Raw genomic sequence first — 21667 nt, 5'->3', positions numbered from 1 at the left:
AGGGCCACCACTGCATTCAATAACTTTGTGAAGACACGAAAGGGCCGAGTTCAGGCCGAAGGGCAGCACCATTTACTGAAAGTGGTACAACCTAACACATTCAGTCCCCTGCACACACAGACTTGGTTATGTGAGCAGGAGTAATCATCTTGAAGCGTTTCTGCGGTAAAGAAAGATTTAGAAATTACAGGTCCATGACTACCACTCAGGCCTGCCTGGCTATTCTTGGATACCACAAAAATCCTGGAATAGTAACCGAAGTCCCGGTCTACAAGAGGAACCGGTTATATCGCCTGCATCTCCAAGAGAGAAAGGACCTCCCGTAAAAGAGAAAGAGCTGGGGACCCGATTTGACAAGGAGAAGAGGATGGTAGAGGCAAAGGAAGAGGAAGACTGAAGCCTGTGGAGACTACAGATAGGATCCATGGGTTGCTGAAAAGACGCTCCCAGGTGTCCTGGAACAGAGCCAAACGGCCTCCCACAGGTGAGCTGTGTTACCCAACCTTGCCGTCACTGCTTCTTGGTGTCAGAGGCAGGGGGCGATGAGGTGGAGTGAAAAAATCTGCGCAAGTCCTCTGCTGCTTCCTCCTGTTGTTGCTGGGAGACCTGTCAGCACTATGTGTAGCGCAGTCCTGGAACCCCTTGAATCCGGAGAAAGCGTGGGGCTTGAACACAGTACTGCCCTGGGACTGAGTGAAGTATTTCTGACCTGGTTTTGTCAGGATGGCCATGGGCTTGGCAGTTTGAGTGGAGGTTTTGTCAACTCATCATTGCTAGACAAATGAAAAAGGTCCACACCCTCAAAGGGCAGATCCAAGATCCGCTTCTGCACGTCAGAAGTAAAACTTTGTGTTATGCATCCACGCCGTCATCCTCGTCTCGACCCCAAGGCACAACCCTCTGCAGGCTGTGTCGATGTGGGAGACCGAAGACTCCATGAGGTCCTGCGCAATGGCACGGGCATCTGCCAGACGGGCCTTGAAGGAGGCTTGCTTGTCCGAAGGGAGGTCGGCAGATATTCTGTGAGCTCCCGCCACAGCTTCTGGTTAGTCGCAGCCAAGAGGGCATCCGCGTTGGCTTGTCGCAGATGCATTCCTGAGATGGAATAACACCTTAGAGAGGCAACTGGAGGAGGCTCCCGTGGAGGATGACGATGAAGACGATGGTTTAGAATACAAGGCCGCAGCCACCACAGAAGAATGGGGCTGCGGGTGGGAGGCAAGGAGGATTGGGTCTCAGTCTGTCAATCTAAACCTGCTATCCAACTTCTTGTTCATCTGGGCGTTGGCCCTGATTTTCTCCTAGACGTTTGGTTCCCCCTGCAGGAGGGGGGATGTCTGACCGGATTGTGGTGCGTTTCTCAAAGACCTCTGCTAGCACACCCAATTCCTGGGGGGCTTCCTCAGGAAGAGGGACTCTCAAGAACTCTGCCATCCCTGAAAGCGACCATAAAAGGCCTCAACGGATGCCGAGGGCTCATCGTCCTGGGTGTCAGTCATCTTCGTCTTCAATGCCCCCTTTTCACAGACAGAGAGGAATCTGGGCCCTGGGACACAGGTGCCAGCGGGTCCCACCCCCTGGTCCGGAGCCGCAGACTGGTCCTACTGCTGTTGATGGTACAGGAGTTGAAGGGGTCAGAAACACCAGTAGGGCATGAACCGATAGAGGGACCGGCACCGAAACCGCAGGAGGAACAGGATGAATACCCAGAGGAGGGGGCCGGGGTGGCACCACTGGCGGGATTACCTCCTTTCCCAATGTCTTCAGGAGCCCCTCATCAATGGGGAATGCATGAGAAATAAGAAGCTCTCGAAGAAGCGGTCCTCACAAGCCGTTGGGTCTCTAGGGGCCTAGCCCTCTGAGGCACTGGGCCTGCGCTCCTGTGATGGATAGATGTATCACAGAGGGGACCAAAACCCTGCACTGTAGGATCCATTTCCTCTTCCAGAGGGAAAGGGACTGGGATCATCCTGCAAAGCCCATATGATGGGCAAAGGCACTGGCGGGCTCTGAGCTGGATCCAAGATGGCCAACTGCCTGGCAGGCTTCACCATTTTGGAGTCTTGTGCCATGCCTTGGCCGTTAGGACACAAAGGCCCTGAGTCAAGAGAGGCCTCAGACCTGAGAAGATACAGCTTGGGTCATGCACCCAAAGCAGAGGCGTCAACCTCCGAGATCACTCTGGTAGGTGCTGAGCCCTCAGCCAGATGACCGGTAGTCGCAACACCCTGACTCATGACCTCGGAGTGAGCTCCGGTAGGCTGGACACCCTCAGCACCTGTGCTGGTAGCCATGTTGGATCTAGCCAAGGACAGAATCTTGAAGGTGGCACTCGACAATGCCCTACCCCCTGGGATAGAAGAAGAGGACGAACTTGATCGCTCTTCCGAAGATTGCATCGTAGGGCCCATGAGTCCCTCAGCTTGGGGGCCAGTAGCCAGGACGGCCTCAGGTCTGTCCTAAGAGTGACTGGAAAAGCCCCAGAACCCTTCGGCTTGGCAGCCGGTAGCCTTAGAGGCCTCAGGGCTGCCAGAACCTGAATCTGAGAAACCCTGATCTGTAGGAACCCTGGGAAAGGAGTCACTGTGCTGTGGAGCCATGCTGAACAGATGGCTTACCTTGTCTTGACAAGAGGTCCTGGAGATTAAGTCCTTATGGTGGGGCGGGCGAGAAGTGTGGAAGATCTCCCACCACCATGACAACCGATTCGTCAATGCCCTGTGACCGAGAGAGCTGCAAGCCGAACATGCGCCCCAGCGGTGGTCAGCCCCAAACACTCAAGACAGAGTGGATGGGGGTCAGAGGCCGGGAACGAGCAGTCACATGAGGCACATCTTGTGAATTCTCCTGCGGACGACATACGCCGGGGGAGGCGAGGCACTAAAGGGAAGTTAAAGAAGATTGAAAAAACAAACAGGGAGTAAGCGGAAAGCTAACAAGTCTCTGCGCTGGCTGCCAGGTCAGACACGTCAGTTCAGAAGAAGGCACTGAGGTGATGCGCCAGAGGGCGGGGCGTTCCCTCGTCTGAGGCCACCCCCTTAGCATGCTATACTAAATGTAAAGGGGAAGCTCAATTTTTCGTTGCCAAAGGTTCCGGTACTGACCCCATGTTGGGGGACGCCCACAAGGATGCAGGAAAGGGATGGGACATATGCATATTGCAAGTATGCCAGAGCTTCCCACTTCCCCTATGTGAGCAAATCAGTACAGTAAACGAAGTAACCACTGCAAAAGTCATTAGAGGAAGCCACCAAATAAGAGCCTGAACACTGCTTCTCTCAGCGAGCTGGGGCCCCTGTTGTTCAGGGAACATTTGGCAGGATGGGCAAATAGCACGGCGGGACAGAAAGCTGTAAAACTTTTTTGTAGCGATGATCGTCTTCAATGCGGTCTTGCAGGCTTGGAAGTACCTGCAAGTAAGAACAAAGCAAATTTAGTTCCCGTTCTCAAAGAAGGTGCTTGATCAGACCTCTTTTGGTACTTTGGTACTGCCCCATTTCTCATCTTTCTTCCTCAGTAAAGGCATTTGCCAAATTGATTTCTACCCAATTTTTAGATGGGATTCTCATCCTCTATCCGATGTCTATAGTGAGGGTGGCAGGGAAATTGATCAGGCATATCCACTTTATCTAAAGCAAGCATTTAGTATTTGTTAATGTGAAGATCTATTTGTGCTTCATGTATCCGTCCTCTGCTTTTGATTTTCTTACTAGATGGTCCTTTGGTGGGCACTGGTAGAGTGGCAGACCTTATCCCCTGGAGAGTATGCTGGCAGGGATGCACAGGAAATTAACTAATGAAGTGGGAGTTTACTCTGTTTTTTCAGTCTTTGAAGGTGTTAGGCACAGGTGCGTGGTTGTTCTTTGGCGCCTTAACTTATTACAATGATAGACTTAATGAACGGCTATCACTGGTGTCTGCTGCAGCTTCTTGTATGGGCCGTCAGTGGTTTCTGCCAATTCTTTGCACAGATGATACTGTTCCGATTGCATGAACAGGAAATGGCCTTCGAAACTGTATACTGAGCTACAACCATTACACGAAGGAAAGATGTAATGATCATCATTAATTAATCAAATGTGTATTGTATCTCTGTTACGACAACTCTTGTTGCCTGAAAACTATGCTGCTTAAGGGACACATTAAAACAGGTCTCTGATTATAATTATTTGGTGATTAAATTTGCAAATAATATTCATGGAACCACACATCAGGAAACTATCCATCCAAATGGCACATGAACAGTTATGTAAATTAACAATAAGATCTGTCTGTACACGGTAGATACAATGTTAAGAATTTACCAGGCTACTTCTATTGCCACTACCATGGCCGGGAGGATAGCTCAGGGAAAAGCAACACGTATGTCTTAGAAGCAAGACAACGCATCCAACACAGGTTCGAATCCCAGTTTCGCGCTTAGAAACGGGCCTTCAGTATTAAGCGTGTTATAAAAGAACAATTATTATATATAATTACTACTAGTGCTGTGATCTGCCCGATACTTGTAGATCCAGTTTCCGAGTAATAGCCTTTTCTGGGTGGATATTATTGTTTTAAAACATTGACGTTCTATGTGTCCATGTGGTCGAACTCTCATGCCCAATGGATGCAGAAATTGGAGATGATTAATGAATGACACTGCCAGGAAAACTCAATGGCTAACATATTTTGTAACAGAATTTCCTAGTTCTGGCCTGGTTCAAGAAGCCAGTCTTTATGCAACTAGCACACTTGAGTTTCAATAAGTGACCCTCGGTATCCTTGACTGCCAAGTGGGATGGATTGGATGCTTTGAATTTTTATTGTCCTTGTAACAGCAAAACTGCTGAATACCTGCTGCACTTCACTATGGAGCATGTAGGAAATGGAATGGGGCGCCATATTTACTGTATGCTTACACTTTTAGAAATCCAACAAAGTTCCCTTGATAATACAGTGGCGCTTGTCGATCCACCAAATAGTATTATCTAGTGGGGATTCCAGGACATCGACAATGATGAAGTAATTACACAGAAGACAGTTCAGATGAGTTCATTTGGCTATTTGTTGACATTTGGAAAAATTACTGGATTGTACTCCTCAAACCCCGTGTCTCTATGCTTTTCGGCGCGCTTGAAGAGGTGAACAGTTACACAACACGATTGTTATAGAGCTTTATTAAACTTTGATTTACAAAAAACAAAAAAAAAAACAAATGCACGTTCATAGTTCCAGATGCTGGAGTGGCAAAGCCATAGTTCCTGCACAAAGGTGTCCTTTTTGTGATAGCTTGAGAGCAGATTACAGAAAAGAAAAACGGTCGGTCCTATTTGCGTCACACTACTAACCATGTACATTGGGGCAGTTGTCTTTGAAAATGTACTGTGAAGTCACGTTTGAAGCGATGCTGATGAAGGTTTGAAATCCGTGTGGCAGCTGAGACCTGAAACATATTGTTGGTAGATTATTCAGAAAGTGTGGTGGCACAACACATTTCCTCATACTGGCACAGTGCTACCCGAAAAGGGAAAGAAAGAAGTAACCGTAAATTGAGCAATTCGTAAGCACTTCAGTAAATTAGAGGTACTCCCATATTTCAAAAATATATATTTATTTATATTCATAAGTCTCTTTCCTTATTTTCCTAACAAGTCTCTTAAATTGTCACAATGCCCTACAAAACATGGGCACAAAAAATGCCCATTTTACCACCTTGTTGCGCTTTTAAAAAATGAGTTTACATTCTTCTTCTGCTTCAACAGCACGCCCCGCCCCCGCCCACACCCTGTGTGTATCCGATTTAGGAAAATAAAGAAGCGCTCTCAGCCCGTAGTCTTCCCTGAAGAAGCTACAGTTCAATCAAGCTATACAAGCTGACCTGCTCATGTCTGAGAGCTCGTTCTGCTGTATGGCTGAGCGTGAAAGCCATCCCTGCTGGAATGCTTTCATTTTCTTTTCACACAGTGTAGGAGCAAAGTATTGGCTGTTTTAAAAGGACACGGATTTGCACATCGGGACGAATCCTATTATTTGTTTTCAATAGAAGAGCTGGCATGGTGCCAAGAGGTCAGCCCTCACCATACCTCCAACTATTAGAGGCCCTAAATGGTGTGAATTAACACCCGACAGACCCTTCATTTAAAAGCTTATCAAAATGTACAGGAGACCTTTGATTTAATAACACTTTGTTTTACCAGGCACATGGAAACGAAGGTAGGAAAATAGATTGTGCTATGCCTTTGTAGCATTTGTTCTGCTTCAAAATGCATTTTCAGGTGCAATGGGGAACAAGAATAAGGAGGACAACTGTACACATTACATTTGAAATTTGATCCCTTCTCTTTAAAATATTTACAGTGCATGAAATCAGCTTCTCTGTACATCTGTTTATATTGCTGTTTGCTGGCCAGTGATGTGTTCAAACAGGCAAAAAATAAAGCACATTTACATGTCTTCCTCAACACAAGCCCTTTCGAAACATACATAACAGTGTGCCAACATATTTATACATTCATGGCGAAGAGACTGTACAGACATATGCTATAGGCAGAAGCAAGAAATGTACAATATCACTTTTTTCGCTCTTTGTATAGCCAAAGTCCTTCCAGATTTGATAAAAGTCCTTCCTCTGTTGCCCAGTTAAGGCAAATAATGGTGATAACTGCGTACATAAAATGTCACCTTTCTCTTTAAAAAAATACTTCCTCTTTCACATCTCGTCTGTAATCTGTGTGTCCTTGCAGTAGGCAAACGTGTCACATGTACAGCAAACATCCAGAGCTCTGGGTGCACGAAGGAAAGCTCTCTAGCAGGCCGGGACTGTGCATTGTCCACTCCCTTTTGCCCTTCCGCTGAGCCGATCTCCAGTACGTGACTAGCTTTCTGTGTCCGACAGGCCCCAAGAATGGCCGGCTGTCTTCTCATCCTCCCAGGTTGTCCCTTGTATGGTCAACTCTTTGCCCAAGATCCTTGAAGGTGGGGCGCTGGCTAATGTCACTATTCCAGCATTCTACCATGATGGCATAAATCTGTGGAAGAGGAATGGCAAGGTCAGTCAGTGATCAATCAGAGGCTTTGCTACAGTTTCAATCATGCACATACACACAAGTACGCAAATGAAGTCAAACACAAGCTGAAAACAAAACGCTAAGCTCACTAAGCTGGTCTGCATCATTTAAAAGGACTTAAATCAGCAGAGATACTGTGCTCATTGGCCCAGTGCCAGATGTCTCTGCAGCCCTCTGCAAACGGGGCGTGCCTAGCAAAAAAATAAAATTCCCAAATAATGTTATGTCATGTTATTAGGATATATACAGCATATTGCTGCCATTTGTGTGGTATCCAAGTGCTATGGCGGATCTTAACGGGAGGGTTCGGGTTAGTGGGGGGAAATGCAAGATAACTTTGCTGTTTGGTTGATGCATGCAGACCAGAAGTACCCTCAACTCTGTGTGCAGTTTTGTTTCTAGTTGTCATGTGAAGGGATCATTGAGGCGATTGGGCCCAGAGGTGAGCCTTGCGTGCCGCAAAGGTCATATGTAAGTTGACGGAAGAAGTCTGATGGCGGTTTAGTTTAGTTTATTAATTTGTATGGTGCGCACCGGACCCGGGGGTGTCAGGGCGCAAGCAGTAAAGACAATACGAAGCTTAATTAACACGTTACACAGTTATACACAGATAATATAATACAGAGTCGTGCATAATAACGGCAAAACTGGGTACATAGGTATGCTCTACAAATGTAGGTAGACATGTAAAATATACAGAGAAATATATACATTGGTGTGTTCTGGTTTAGTTATCATTTGCCTTGAGCCAGTTGATGTAGCCGAGTCTTAACCTGGGGTAGGATTGGTCCGCCCTGAGATGGTGAGGTAGGGAGTTCCAGAGTTGGGCCGCTTTGACCTGGAAGCTATTCCCCCCAATCTTGGTTAGTCTGAATCTCGGGATGCTAATGAAATTGGCATTGGTAAGTCTAGTGGGTCTCGTGGAAGTTCTTCTTTGGACTGAGAGTTGCCCTAATGTAGAGGTCTGCAACCTTCTGTTCTCCAGGTGTTTTGGACTACAACTCAGACTTATCCAGCTTTGCCAATGATGGCTGATCTGGAGACCTGTAGGTTGCAGACGCATGTCCTAGTGCTTCGAAATGACAGATTCGCAGCTGGCGCCTTATACATTTTCTATAAACAAAAAACGATTTATTTACAGAGTGCGACTGGCTTAGTTGTGGATGTGTATAATGAGTCTGGTTATAGAGATAGGAAAATATCTTACCGGTAATGTTATTTACGTTAATTCTGCACCCACAGATTCCTCATCTGGATAGATTTCCTCCACCCCCAGCTGTTCATGCAAAATCTCAACAGGGGAGGCAGTGCACCTCAACGACATCTCCTCAGCTCTTGTGTGCCTCAGCTCCAGTGCTCTTCCCCTCAGGACAGGACATTGCCAGCAATACTTCTAGTACGCTGTACGCCCCTCTCCCATATTTTCCAACGTTTTCCCCCCCGTACCTCGCCTCTTGGGAAACATGCATGGAGACAGATTCCAGGTTCAGATGAAACACCCAACCTAATTGGGACAATAGTACCACCCTCCAATGAAGGTGGCAAATGGCCAGCTGTAGAACATCTGGGTATCATGTCCTCCTTGCCCAATCCAGGCCCGAATAAAATTGGGTGAGCCTGAAACTTCCTCAACCTCCTGAGAACCAATGGGATGACCGGAATCAGAGGGAACACATAGTGAAGGTCTAAAATTTACTCCACTAAAAAAATCATCTTGCTGAGTCCTGCTCTGGCAAATATCGCACTCATGCAATACCATACCCTGTCTGCCACCACTAGATGTGATGTGGATATCAAGATCTTGTGTCCAGCAGCCAGTAACAAAGCCACATGACCTCACTGTACAGCGGCAATGACCACCCCCGCCAATTTAAGTTAATGCATGATCACTATATCATTCATCAAAACCATGCATTGTTTTCCCCAGAGGGATGGAGCAAACGCAGTCAGCACTAGCCGAACAGCTCTCAGCTCCAGCAGATTGATGTGCCATTGGCACTTCACCTGGGACAAAAAACCTGCTCAGTTGCAGACCCCCACCATGCGCACGCTAGCCTTTCAGGGACACATTCATCACAACTTGGACCTTTGGCCGAGGAGTTCAGTAGGGCACCCCGCCATCATGTTCTCTGTTGGCCCACCAAGACAGGTTGTCGGCCACTGATCTTGATATAATGAGGACATCTGACATTTTGCCAGAATACTGTGACCACTGGCCCTGAAGAAGCTACTGACGGGATCAAATTGGTAAATTGGCCTCTGGAACCAGAAAAATGCAGGAAGGCAGGGGGCCCAGGAGTCAGAGAAAGGCTGAACCAGGTAGACTGCTTGAGTTCCTGAACAATGTGACCATTTGAAAAATGCTGGTGACTCTCTCCATGACGGGGCGGGAGAGAAGGCATTCCCCACCCCAGTGTGCAAGACTGCTCCGATGAACTTAAGTCTCTGTGCTAGTGTCTTGTGCAACTTCAGAAGATTCACATAGCAGCAAACAAGTGTCATTGAGATGTTTAGAAACCTGCTCTAAGGACTGACCGCGTATGAGCGAGTCAACCAAATATGGGAAGACGAAAGACTGGATAGCCTGGGTGAGCCATCAGTTTGGTGAACACTCCTTGTGCAGAGGTCAAGCCAAAGGGGAGCACTTTGAACTGGTAATGAGTGTCCCCAATGACAAATCTCAGGAAACGCTTGTGCTTCTGGTGAATCAGTATATGAACATAGTCTCCAGGTCCAACGATACAATCTTTTGGAATGTCACCATCCTGAAGTTCATTCCTCAGGAATTTGTTTAGGGTCTAGCAGTCCAGGATGGGATGGGATGGAGCCCTCTCCTTTTCTTGGGTACCAAGTAGTAGCAGGGATACTAACCCGTCCCCTTTGCTATGGATGGCACTTCCTCTTCTGCTCCCTTTTGCAATCAGGATTTCAACTCATCTTGGCACTCTGGTTGTCACTAAAAGGTAGCCAGTGGTCTGTCCAAGGGTTTTCTTAGGCAGGGTATGCAATATCCCCACTCGACCAGATGTGGTTCCCAAGCATCAGAGCTCATCTCCTACTTGTCGATATGCCCAGAGACTCTTTCTCCAACAGGAGAAATATGAGGGAAGAACTCAAAGAGGTTTTACTGCAAGTGGCCGCTGCCAAAGAAGTCTGGCTTCTTGCAATCCCTCTGGCCCTGCAAGAGTACGAGTACCTCACTGGCACGGCTTTGCACGGGGCAAATGTGCCCGTCTCACAAAAGGGGTATAACAACGAAAATCTCTACCTCTTGTGCCAAAAGAGAAGGATGGTGCCATGGTAGGCTGTTGGATTGCCAGTCCCAGCGATTTGGTTGTGAGTTCTGACTCGTAGAATTTTTCTAGCGACTCCAATCCCATGTCGAGAAACTTCGACTGGACATCTGGTGAAAAAGCGGAAGCCCTATAGAGGACCGTCTACATCCCCCATTGCTCTACCAACACAATCTGCTGTATTGACACCAGCTTGAAGGTCTTGACAAGCCGCCTCTTTACCGTCATTCACGATATCCAAAAAGCATTCCTGACCTCACCCTCTGGCAAGAGTGAGGCTGCTGAAGGGCAGGGCCGTTTCTGATGGAGGGCCTTTCTTTAAGATGTCTGAGATTGTACTGCATTAAAGGTCTCAACAATCCTACAAAATTGGGCGTTCGGGTGTGCGTACAGCACCACCTGCTGAAACTCAATGGTGTGGTGGGGGGAAAGGCGGGTGGAGGAGTGTCCAGCCTGCTCATGCCATTAAGGCCCAACCCCAGCTCCATGAGGCATGCTTGCTCTGCCATTAAGTCTGCTCCTAGTTCAAGTCCCGCTCTGGTTAAAGTTCCTTCCCAAAGGGTATGAGGGGTCTCCATAGTCATCAAAGATAGTCCACATGGACTGGAAAAAAACTCACCCTGTACTCCAGGGGGATAGCTCTTATCCTGCGATGCAGAGTGGTGGACGAGCAAGGCGCACCTCTCATGAGGGTTGTGACGAACCCGGCACCTTCTCAGGTTTTAAACTGGTCGAGTTCAACGGTGTATGACCTTTCTTAGACTTCTTTGTACTTGTCTGTCCGGGCTTGGTAGTCGGTAGCATCACCGACTACATAAAGCCAAAGCCGTACCTGTCCAACCCAAACAATTGCAGCATTTGCAGTTAGAATTCTTCCCACTCCTCCCTAGGGGGCCCCATTGGTGAGTTAAGGCTTACCCCTTTCCTCAGACGAGCTAAATAGTCTTCCCCATGCCTATGCTTTTTCTTCTTGTGGGAAGAGAATGAAGAGGAGTGGTGAGACAAACAGCAGGAGTGAGATATCTTTTTAGTATGCGCCCATTATCTTTTTTCTTGGGGTGGGGCCTTCAGTCTTGGCCCCTCTGAGGATTTAACAGCCCAGTTTCAAGAGGGTCTTCCTTATTTTTTATTTGTATTTTATTGTTCATTTGTAACGCGCTTATACATCAAGTAAATTGCCATCAAGCATAGCTGAGCGTTCCCCTCAGGGCCTTCGTGTTCATCAACTGGCACAAAACGCACTATTGTGTCATGTTCCACCCAAAGACACAGCACAAAAATGTTATGCTGGTGGGTAACCGACTTTTTAGAGCTGCTGACCGGCAGCATTTGAACCATGAAGGCTTGGCTGCCAACATCGTGGAGCAATAAATAAATAAATAATATTACAAAATAATATCAAAAGACCCGTGTTCCAAAAATCCACTGAGTCTGCAGAAAAAGGAACTGAATAGTGGGGGCATAGTGCATGCTATAAGCAGGGGTGCTGACATCACATCCAGAAACCAGGAGTGCAGAGTTGAGGAAAAATACAGTCGAGAGGATGTTGAGCCGCAATACGCTGGCGCCGATGTGAGTATCTCTGAATATAAGGAATCTGTAGGAGAATGCAATGCATTGTAAATGGTGCCAGTGTTGACAGTGAAATTTTGGAGCCAACAAGGACGCCTTCTTACAGTGGCATTAGCAGAAACCCAACCCAAGTGTGTTTTTATATGGAAATACTGGCATGTATTGGTGCACACAAAACACAGCACCTCAAAGAGACACTTATTTCTCCTAACATTCACCCTTCATTCACTCATCACTTAATCTTCAACTTCTCACCTAGGTTAGGAGTCAGACGAGCTAAATAGTCTTCCCCATGCCTATGCTTTTTCTTCTTGTGGGAAGAGAATGAAGAGGAGTGGTGAGACAAACAGCAGGAGTGAGATATCTTTTTAGTATGCGCCCATTATCTTTTTTCTTGGGGTGGGGCCTTCAGTCTTGGCCCCTCTGAGGATTTAACAGCCCAGTTTCAAGAGGGTCTTCCTTATTTTTTATTTGTATTTTATTGTTCATTTGTAACGCGCTTATACATCAAGTAAATTGCCATCAAGCATAGCTGAGCGTTCCCCTCAGGGCCTTCGTGTTCATCAACTGGCACAAAACGCACTATTGTGTCATGTTCCACCCAAAGACACAGCACAAAAATGTTATGCTGGTGGGTAACCGACTTTTTAGAGCTGCTGACCGGCAGCATTTGAACCATGAAGGCTTGGCTGCCAACATCGTGGAGCAATAAATAAATAAATAATATTACAAAATAATATCAAAAGACCCGTGTTCCAAAAATCCACTGAGTCTGCAGAAAAAGGAACTGAATAGTGGGGGCATAGTGCATGCTATAAGCAGGGGTGCTGACATCACATCCAGAAACCAGGAGTGCAGAGTTGAGGAAAAATACAGTCGAGAGGATGTTGAGCCGCAATACGCTGGCGCCGATGTGAGTATCTCTGAATATAAGGAATCTGTAGGAGAATGCAATGCATTGTAAATGGTGCCAGTGTTGACAGTGAAATTTTGGAGCCAACAAGGACGCCTTCTTACAGTGGCATTAGCAGAAACCCAACCCAAGTGTGTTTTTACATGGAAATACTGGCATGTATTGGTGCACACAAAACACAGCACCTCAAAGAGACACTTATTTCTCCTAACATTCACCCTTCATTCACTCATCACTTAATCTTCAACTTCTCACCTAGGTTAGGAGTCTGAACAAAGCCTTTTGGGTTTGAAACAATCTTTTAATACATTTAAATATCTTTTTTCTAGTTTTAGCATTAAAATTGTATATAAAAACATATGTAATACCACAGTGGTCAATAATACACCAAATACACAAGACAATGGGCCTCATCAAGAGTTGGACGGTAGCCCTTAAATGGGGTGGTAACTGTGTTACCGCCGCATTTACCGCTGTGCCCAATCAAAAGTCTGGCGTGTTTACCTTCAACTCAGAGCTGGGGGTTAACATGCTGGAAAAATGCCAATTTTGGCACAATTACCACCAGCGATATTACCACATGGTAAATGCACTGAAAATTCACCATTGGGCCCAATGGGGAATGGGGATCAATGTTTAGCGCTCCAACCCGTGATCCAGCGGTAATACCCCTGGATGGGTGGGCGCTAACGCAAATAAAGTTGGTTTACACTCAAATAAAGAGTTATATTTATAACAAATCCTAAAGTGGTGGGGTTAGTACTATAGTGCCATAATTTCAACACAACAGTTTATCAATTTTACGGCACTGTAGTCAAACTTTGAACTGGTTGTCTCATCTTTTGTACACCTTTTCCTTGGCCAGACATGCCATCGCCAAACCCCAAGACTAGGATCATAGGCCAACCCAGTCTGGGTTTTTCCTTCTTAGACCATAAAGTTTATCTAAAATATACAGTGCTTCGGCCTTTATATAATAGATCTGCTCTTGCTAAACAGAGTGCTCCTCATTCCTCTCAATTAGACATTCATCAGGACAAATATCAATGAAAAGACCCAAACTAACATAATTTGTTCCGACACAAGACTTCTGCATAAGGGTTTCCCAGGCCCCCTTTCTTTTTTTCAATGTTCAGCTCTTGGGACCTTTTAAATTCAATCCTTTTTTTTTAACAACTTTGTTTAAATCCGGATGCAGCAGATTACAGTTTTCGCATTTGTGCAGTGACCATGATATTACTTTTAACCCCATAGTTACCCCTCATGCCCCCACCCCTTACGCTGGTCGTTCTGCCGACTTGGTCCTTTTTCCTTTGTGTCCTTCCCTTCTTACTGGCCCTTCCAACTGCTCCTAGGGCCGTAGGTTGAGTCTCGCTTGTCATGGCTGGAAGGTCAGGGCTGGGAAGGCTCTGTCATATTCCAAGACTGGGTCCCAGCAATCTGTGAAGCGGGGTAATGGACCATCTTTGACCGCCGTGACCTTTTCCACCACCAGAATATCGCAGACCTTGGCCCACCACAGGGGAAGAAGGGGGCCTTCCTTGGATTTCCATCCGCGGGCGAGTGAGATTGTGGCCGCTAGTAACAGCTGGGTGATCAGTTTTGCGGTAGGTCCGGATCTTGGATAGCAGTCCGGCAGCAGGGTGCCCAGAATAACAACTCCTGGCATCAGCGGCAGACTGCGGTGGGTGATGGCTTCTATTGTCTGGAGTACCTGCTCACAAAAGGATTGTGCCTGTGGGCATCCCCACCACATATGGAAGTATGTTCCTCGGGACGACGCAATGACTCCAGCATTTCGGATCCAAGGTGCTTTTAAAGTGATCCAGACGTTCCAGTGGGTAGTATCAGCAATAGAGTAGTTTGAGCACCCCTTTTTTGTTGGTGATGCATCTGGAGGCAGAGTTGTTTCTGGACCAGATGTCGACCCATATCTGGTCCTCGATGTTCTGCCCTAGGTACGTATCCCATTTGACCATGTATGCTGGTCTCATGACCAGCATGTCCTCTTGCAATAGCTTGTAGAGTTTAGTGATGTGACCTCTCCTGGGGCCTTCCAATAATGAGTTCCAGGGGAAGGGGCACCCTGGTGGCTTTCTGTTTGGTTGCTGGCCAGGAGATCCAGTGGTGCAGTTGTGCGTAAGTGAATTTATCCATTTCCGGTAGGTTAAAGTGGGCCTTGCATCCCAAGAAGTCTGGGGGGTGTGGGGGGGAATCTGTCTTTGAATAGCTGTGAGAGAGTTCGTAGTCCTCCTTCAGTCCAGTTGTGGAAGTTCGCCGCTTGAAGTCCTGGGGCGAAGTCTGGGTTGTGGATGACTGGGGCAAGAGGGCCCAGCCCCTTGGGGATCTTTTTGTTTTGTAGTGCACTATCCCAGATCGTCAAGGTGGTCTTGGTCGATGAGAGAATTGTTGGCCATTGCCTGCGTGCTGCCGCTGAGGTGTATAGAAGGTTGCTGAGCGGTATCGGTCTTCTGACTCGTTTGATCGTGACCCAATATGTACTCCCAGGTATTTGGTCGCTGTGGTGCTCCATTTCACTGGGCAGATTGGGCAGAGGAGGAGGTGCAGCTTTTCCTTTGCTAGACTGATTCCTACGGCCTCCGACTTGGTGTAGTTGATGGAGAAGCCTGCCACTCGTTCAAAGGCTTCCAGCTCTGTCAAGGCTGCCGGTAATGCGCTCCAGCTATTTGTGAGCGATATCACGTTGTCTGCGTACGACAACGCCTTGTATTGTTCCCCTTTTAGCGACATTCTTTCAATGGCGTTGTTATTGAAGACTCTCTGGGCAAAGGGTTCCATGATTAGGGCAAAGATCAGCGGGGAGAGTGGACATCCTTGTCTCGTAACGCACGTGAGTGGAATGTGGGCTTATTTATGGTGATTTATTCTTAGAGATGTTTTGGGGGCCACGTAGTTTGGTAACACCATGGTGCGCAAGTTGGGGCCAAACTGAAATGCCTTTAGTGTTAGGTCCATGAAAGACCAGTCAACCGGTCAAAGGCCTTGGTTGCGTCCAGGGTGAGTATGGCCAGTTCTTGGTGGTTTCCTGTCGCTATTACAAATAAATTCAGGGCTCAGCCGATGCCGTCTCCAGTGCTTCTCCACGCAATGAAGCCTGTCTGGTCCGCATTGCTAAGTGCGGGGAGAATCCTTGTTAGCCTATTTGCTAGCACCTTGGTATAGATATTCGCATCAATGATGAGGAGCAAAATGGGTCTGTATGAGGTGCAGTCCCTTGGGTCTTTTCCTGGTTTGAGCAGCATGATGGTAGTGGACCCCTGCATTGACTGGGTCACTGAGCCTGTTTCTCGGAAGGAGTTTAGGAGCTCCATCAGAGGGCCCGGGAGGAGAGAGTGGAAGAGTTTATAAAATTTAGGCGAGACTCTGCCTGGGCCCGGGGTTTTAGGTTTTAGGGCTTTTATCACCTGTTCCACTTCCTCCCTTGAGATGGGAAGCACCAGGGCTTTCCCATCCATCTCTGGAATGTATGGGAGGGCGGCCTCCACAATGTACTGCTCTTGTACCTTTGGATTCTGTGGGGTGGCCGTCATGGTGTTGGTTAGGTGTGCGGATGCCAGTTGTAGTTTAGTTGCGTCCTCGTATTGGGTGATTTCCCCTGTGATCTTTCAGGCCGGTTATCTGATTCTGGTGCAGGGTTTTGGCTTATTTCTTAACTAGGAACTTGTTAGCTTTGTTGCTGTGTACGTAGTAGCTCTGCTTAGTTTGGGGTAGGGATTGGGCGGTGGTCAGTCAAAATGTCGAAAAATAAAATGTAGAATGACAATAATGTCGAAAAATAAATGTAGAAAAAAAATGTCAAATTCCATTTTTTTAAATTATATATTTATTTTGGGGTCCGGGAATAAAACAAAATAGGTAAAACAAAAAAAAAAAGAAAAGAAAAAAAGGGGGATTGGGGGAGGAACCCCCCCATTTCGAATAAAAAACAAAATAAAATTCTACATATTTTTTTCTACATTTATTTTTCTACATTTTGACTTTCTACAATTTGTCTTTCTACATTATCACTATAAACCGAATTGGGCAGTCTGTTCCGCATAATGCGCTACTAGGTTGTTATGGGTGATTCGCAGTGCCCGTGCAGCTTTCGGGGACCACCCCTTTCTGTGATTCCTTTCGGCTTCGTCTAAGTCTTTCTCCAGTTGTTCTCGTCGGGCGGCTCATCGTTTTTTGTAGGCCGATGTATGAGCTATCAGCTCACCTTGATAACCGATTTCATTACTTCCCATCCTGTAGCAATTGAGATGGGGCCGGTCAGGTTTTCCTTGAAGTAATACCGAAAGGCTGTGGCTAGAGTATCTCGGAGAGCCATGTCATGGAAGACCAGGTCGTAGAAGGACCATTGTGATCTTTGGGGTGGCTCCGGGTTTGGGATATGTGCTGTCAGGCTTGCTGGAGCATGGTCCGACAGCACCCTTGTGCCTATGCATACTTTGTCTGTGAAGGAGAGGAGTTGTGGGCCGGCCACAAGTAAGTCTATTCGGGATGTGGTGTGGTGTACGTGGGAGAAAAAGGATTAGTCTTTGGCTGTTGGCGCTAGGACTCTCCAAGTGTCCACTACTCCCAACACTTTGAAGAGCTGTCACAGGCCTATGGCTATTTTGGAGTCTCTTGGCGTAGGGGGACCCAACTTGTCCATCAGCGGATCTGGGACACCGTTAAAGTCTCCTATCACCGTTTGGTCTTCTAGGAAGGGTAGCAGAGTGGCTTCAACTTCGGTAAAGAATCTTTCCTGGTTTTCGTTGGAGGCGTAAACTGAGACCAGGGTGTATAGTTGGCCGAACAGGTCCCCTTTCACCGCGGTGTATCGGCCATCCGGGCTTAGTAGTGTTTATGGTTCTGCAAATGGGACTCCTCTTGCTATCAGTACAGCCGTGCCCCATCTTTTTGCGCCGCCTGTTGCCATGTATTGCTTCGGGAAAGATCTAGCCCATAGACGCGGGAAATCAGCCTCAGTCAGGTGCGTTTCTTGCAGGAAGACCACCAAGCTGTTTGGGTTGCTGAGGCGTCGAAGAGTGGCTTTCCGCTTACTAGGTGAGTTGAGGCCTTTGACGTTCAGGGTCAAGAAGCAGAGTTTTTCATGTGGCGGAAAGTCTTCCTGAGGAGGCGCCCCAGCTTCCGAGGGCAGGGGGTGGGAGACTTGAGCACTGTCATCTGCCATGCAGAGCTTTGGGTAAGTGCTTGTCCGCTGCGTCCAGAGTTTTAACTTTTGTGAACCGGTAAAACATATCCCAGTGGGACAACCAACTGAAAGAAAACCCAAAGATCGGTTCGAACTCGGCTTTGGGGACCTTGGGCCCATGAGAGACTTACCTCTCATGGCTGGGGTGAACTGTGGGAGTCCCGAGCTCCTGATGTGGTGTGTGGATGTGAGTCAGGCTGATCGCCTGCGCGGTGCGGTGGGCAGAACTGTTGTGGAAGTGCTTAGTTGAGCCCTGATATGTTTGCTAAGGGGAGTATATGGTTTTCCCCTTCTTCGTGAGCCGAGTCCATGCATTCCGTATGGGTTTCGGGACTTCTCCCCCATCTTAGGTGGGGGAGGGGCTTCTCAGATCTTCATCTAGCGTTGATAGACCCACCTCCTGGTTACCACCTGCCTCCTTGAGGGAGCCTATGACCCGGGAGTGGCCTTTGTATGTGAATTGTAGGGCTGCCGGGAATATCCAGCGGTACACGAGTGGTCTGAGGGCTCTGCGTCTCTGCACTGTTGCTGGCTTCAAATCCAGGTATACCTGCAGTGCGGTCACCTGAAATGTCAGCTCTGCTTGCGTTCGGCTGGCCGACATGATCTCTTGCTTGGTTGAGAAAAAATGAACCCAGGTGATGACGTCTGGCGGCTCTGTTGCAGCGGCTTCTCTGCGGCTCCGCACCCTGTGGGTTCTGTCCAACAGCAGCATTGCTCTGTCACAGTCCGGGAGGAGGGTCTGGAAGAAGTCACTTATGAAGGGCTGTAGGGCTTGGTCCGAGACAGTGGCAGTAACCCCTCTGACCCGCACATTGTTCCTGCGCGCCCTGTTTTCTAGGTCTTCCTGCTTGTGTGTCACTTCCTCTTTTTTCCTTCTATATCCTGGAGTTTCCTTCTTAGTTCAGTCAGCTGGGGCGCGTGGTCTAGGGTTTGGTCTTTGATTTCTCTAATTCTGTGTCCCAATTCCCCCATCCGATGGCCTAGGCCCTGCAATTTGTTGCTGATCCCCCGCCATGCAGTTCCGGAATTCGGATTTGATATCTGTTAATAGAGACTGGTTGTCTTCTTTTGTGGCCCATGGGCCTGGAGGTCTCTCTGGGGAATGCGGTTTGGCGTTTCCGGGGTCCTGTTTTTTGCCCCTTTCCTGTGATAGCAGCATGGTGGCTATGTCAGTTGACTTTGAGGGTCTGTGGTGTTTTGACATTTCCTTCTGGAGGGGTCGGGGTGAAAGTTGCGTCTTTGTTGTGCCGCTGTAGTTCTCGGAGTGGGGGGGCAGGGTCTAGCCTGGTTCTTTTCCTACTCCTCATGATATCTCGAGGCTCTTCTGCCATTCTGGAGGCTTGACCTGGGGGTTGTCTCCTTAGTCGCAGGGTAGGGGTGAGCTTTTGTTTGGGTTGTTGCTCCCCACTTATGAGTGCCCAAGTTTTCTCGCTTGCCCGTGGGGTGCAGGTGGTCGCTCACCTCCTGCTTCTGGGTGTGCTCAAGCAGGGTCTCGTGGTGTCTGGCTTGTGGCAGAACCTTCACTGGAGGCTCAGACAGATAGTGGATGGAGTGCGCAGGGCTTGTTGGGTATCTAGTGCTGCAGGGGCCCTTTATGGGCGCAGGGGAGCTGTTGCCGGTTATAACGGATGCGGGTCCCACCAGGAGTACCAAAGATGCGGCTGATGTCTGGCTTGTGGCAGGTCCTTTATTTGTGACCTGGGTGGCTGGTGGAGGCAGGGCCTGTTGGCCTGTGGGGGCAGTAGGTAGCCCATGTAGAGCTAGGGTAGCTGTCGCTTGGCTCGGGTGCTAGTTACCTCAGGGTCGATGCTCTTTGCCCAGCTGTCTGAGTGGGGTTGGAGATGCGGGCACGTAGGATTGCCCTCTCCTCACCTTCGGATGTGCTGAAGTCGGGGACGGGGGGTGTCTGGTTTATTGAAGGCACATCCCTTGTGGCATGAGCTGGTGCTGAAGGCAGGGTTTGGTAGCCTTTAAGAGCTACAGTTAACTCTGGTGGAGCGCTTGTCCCTCTTGTTATGTTATGTTAACTCCACTTATAAAACGCACGGTCGCCCAAAGCATCATGACGCTAGAGAGGAAACTGCTAGCTAAAGGGAAGACCAGTGAAAAGAGCTGAGGACTAGAATAGAATGGTTTTCAGAGCTCTTCTGAAGCCCAAATGGTTAGAAGTGGTTTTGAGTGGCAGTGGGAGGTTGTTCCAAAGTTTGGCAGCTGCAATAGAAAAAGCTCTGCCGCCAAGCCTTTCCCTGTTAAACCTTGCAACAATAAGTAGGTTGGTGGTGGAGGAGCAAAGCTCCCGTTCCGGGATGTATATAGAGAACTTAGACTGCAGAAACTCGGCTCCTTGGCCATGGATTGCCCGATGGACAATACACACTGACTTAAAATGGACTCGCTGGGCCACCGGAAGCCAGTGGAGTCGGCGGAGCACTGGCAAAATGTGGGCACCATAGGGAGAACTAGTGGCTAAGCTGGCTGCCAGGTTCTGCATACGCTGAAGCCGTTGTATGAGACTGATCGGTTGCGACAAATACAAAGAGTTGCAATAGTCCAACCGTGAAAGGACTAGCGCAGCCACCACAGGAGGGCGGATGGCTTCTGGAATCATAGGCAGGACCCTCTTAAGAACCCTGATCTGATGGTGGGCGGACTGACAGACAGCCGTAGCATGGTTGGACATAGACAGGGAGGCAGAGAGAATGACCCCCAGGTTCTTCACATTGCTAACTGGGCCAGGCAAAGGACCTAGCGAAGTGGGCCAGAAAGCAGAGGTCCACAGTGAGGGATTGGGAGTGGGGGGGAGGGGGCAGCCCACAAACATTACCTCTGTCTTATCGCCATTAAGCTTGAGCTAGTTCTGGTCCATCCAAACCGCGACTGCCTCTTGAAGCGCTGGAGTTGGTGTTGGTGTTTGACTAGTGACTAGTCCTCCCCTCGCAGTTGGGGGTGGGGGGGTGGCAGCCGCAGGGCCCATTGTTATTCAGCTTCTGCTCGAGTTCCTGCGTGGGAGCAGGGGCGCTGCTGGCTGTCCAGTGGCAGTGGACCCCTCCAGGTTGTTGCGCACCCCTGTATCCTTCTGTCCATAGCTTCTGTGTCCCGCTCAACTGGGGACTGGCGGCTCTATCAACTTGTCAAAGGTGGAGCAGAGGAGAGCCGGCATTTGTGCGGGCGTGCCGGGGGGAGGGAGAGAGGGAAAGGCACTCACTGTTGCTGGATGTCTTGTCTCGCTTCCCTCTGTCTACGTGCTCTCCCTGGAGCTGGTGCGTTCGGCTCCGGAGCTGGAAGCTGGGCTATGGAAGGGCTGGCTGCCACCTTCACGCTGTGTGCTTCTGCACATCTGGTTCCTTTCGTACAGGCTGGTGGTACGACCACGGCACCTCCACAACTTCAATTACTGCCATGGGGAGAGGTCACACCCGCCCCCGGAGTTGTGAGTTATGTTAACGCTGTTAGTGGAGCGTAGGGCATGACGCCTCCCTTCCCCAAGGGGCCGCCATCTTGCTGAGGGCCAGGGATCCCCCTCGGAAGTGCATCGAGGGAAGTAGCTGGCTTGTCAGCTCGGTTTTCGCTCAGGAGGCGGCTCAAATTGCTTTACTAGGGTTCCGCCATAGATACCCCCGCACAGGGGAGTCAG

The 21667-nt window shown here is 48.6% G+C and overlaps 1 protein-coding gene across 4 annotated transcripts in view; it reads right to left on the bottom strand.

Annotated features, from left to right (window-relative positions):
- Window positions 1–5142: 5142 nt before the first annotated feature.
- The window catches only part of JAK2 (Janus kinase 2), a 1999562-nt gene continuing 1983037 nt past the window's right edge, over window positions 5143–21667 (bottom strand). For all 4 annotated transcript variants that reach the window (XM_069626008.1, XM_069626007.1, XM_069626009.1 and 1 more), the window contains one exon: window positions 5143–7010. In XM_069626008.1, the coding sequence (XP_069482109.1) occupies window positions 6903–7010 (108 nt within the window). In that variant the 3' untranslated portion in view covers window positions 5143–6902. The remainder of the gene's footprint in view (window positions 7011–21667) is intronic.

Source organism: Ambystoma mexicanum, chromosome 6p (genome assembly GCF_040938575.1).
Source record: "Ambystoma mexicanum isolate Mex_15411 chromosome 6p, UKY_AmexF1_1, whole genome shotgun sequence".
Lineage (NCBI taxonomy): Eukaryota > Metazoa > Chordata > Amphibia > Caudata > Ambystomatidae > Ambystoma > Ambystoma mexicanum.
Note: the sequence above shows the minus strand (reverse complement) of the source record. Positions and strands in the feature narration are given on the sequence as shown.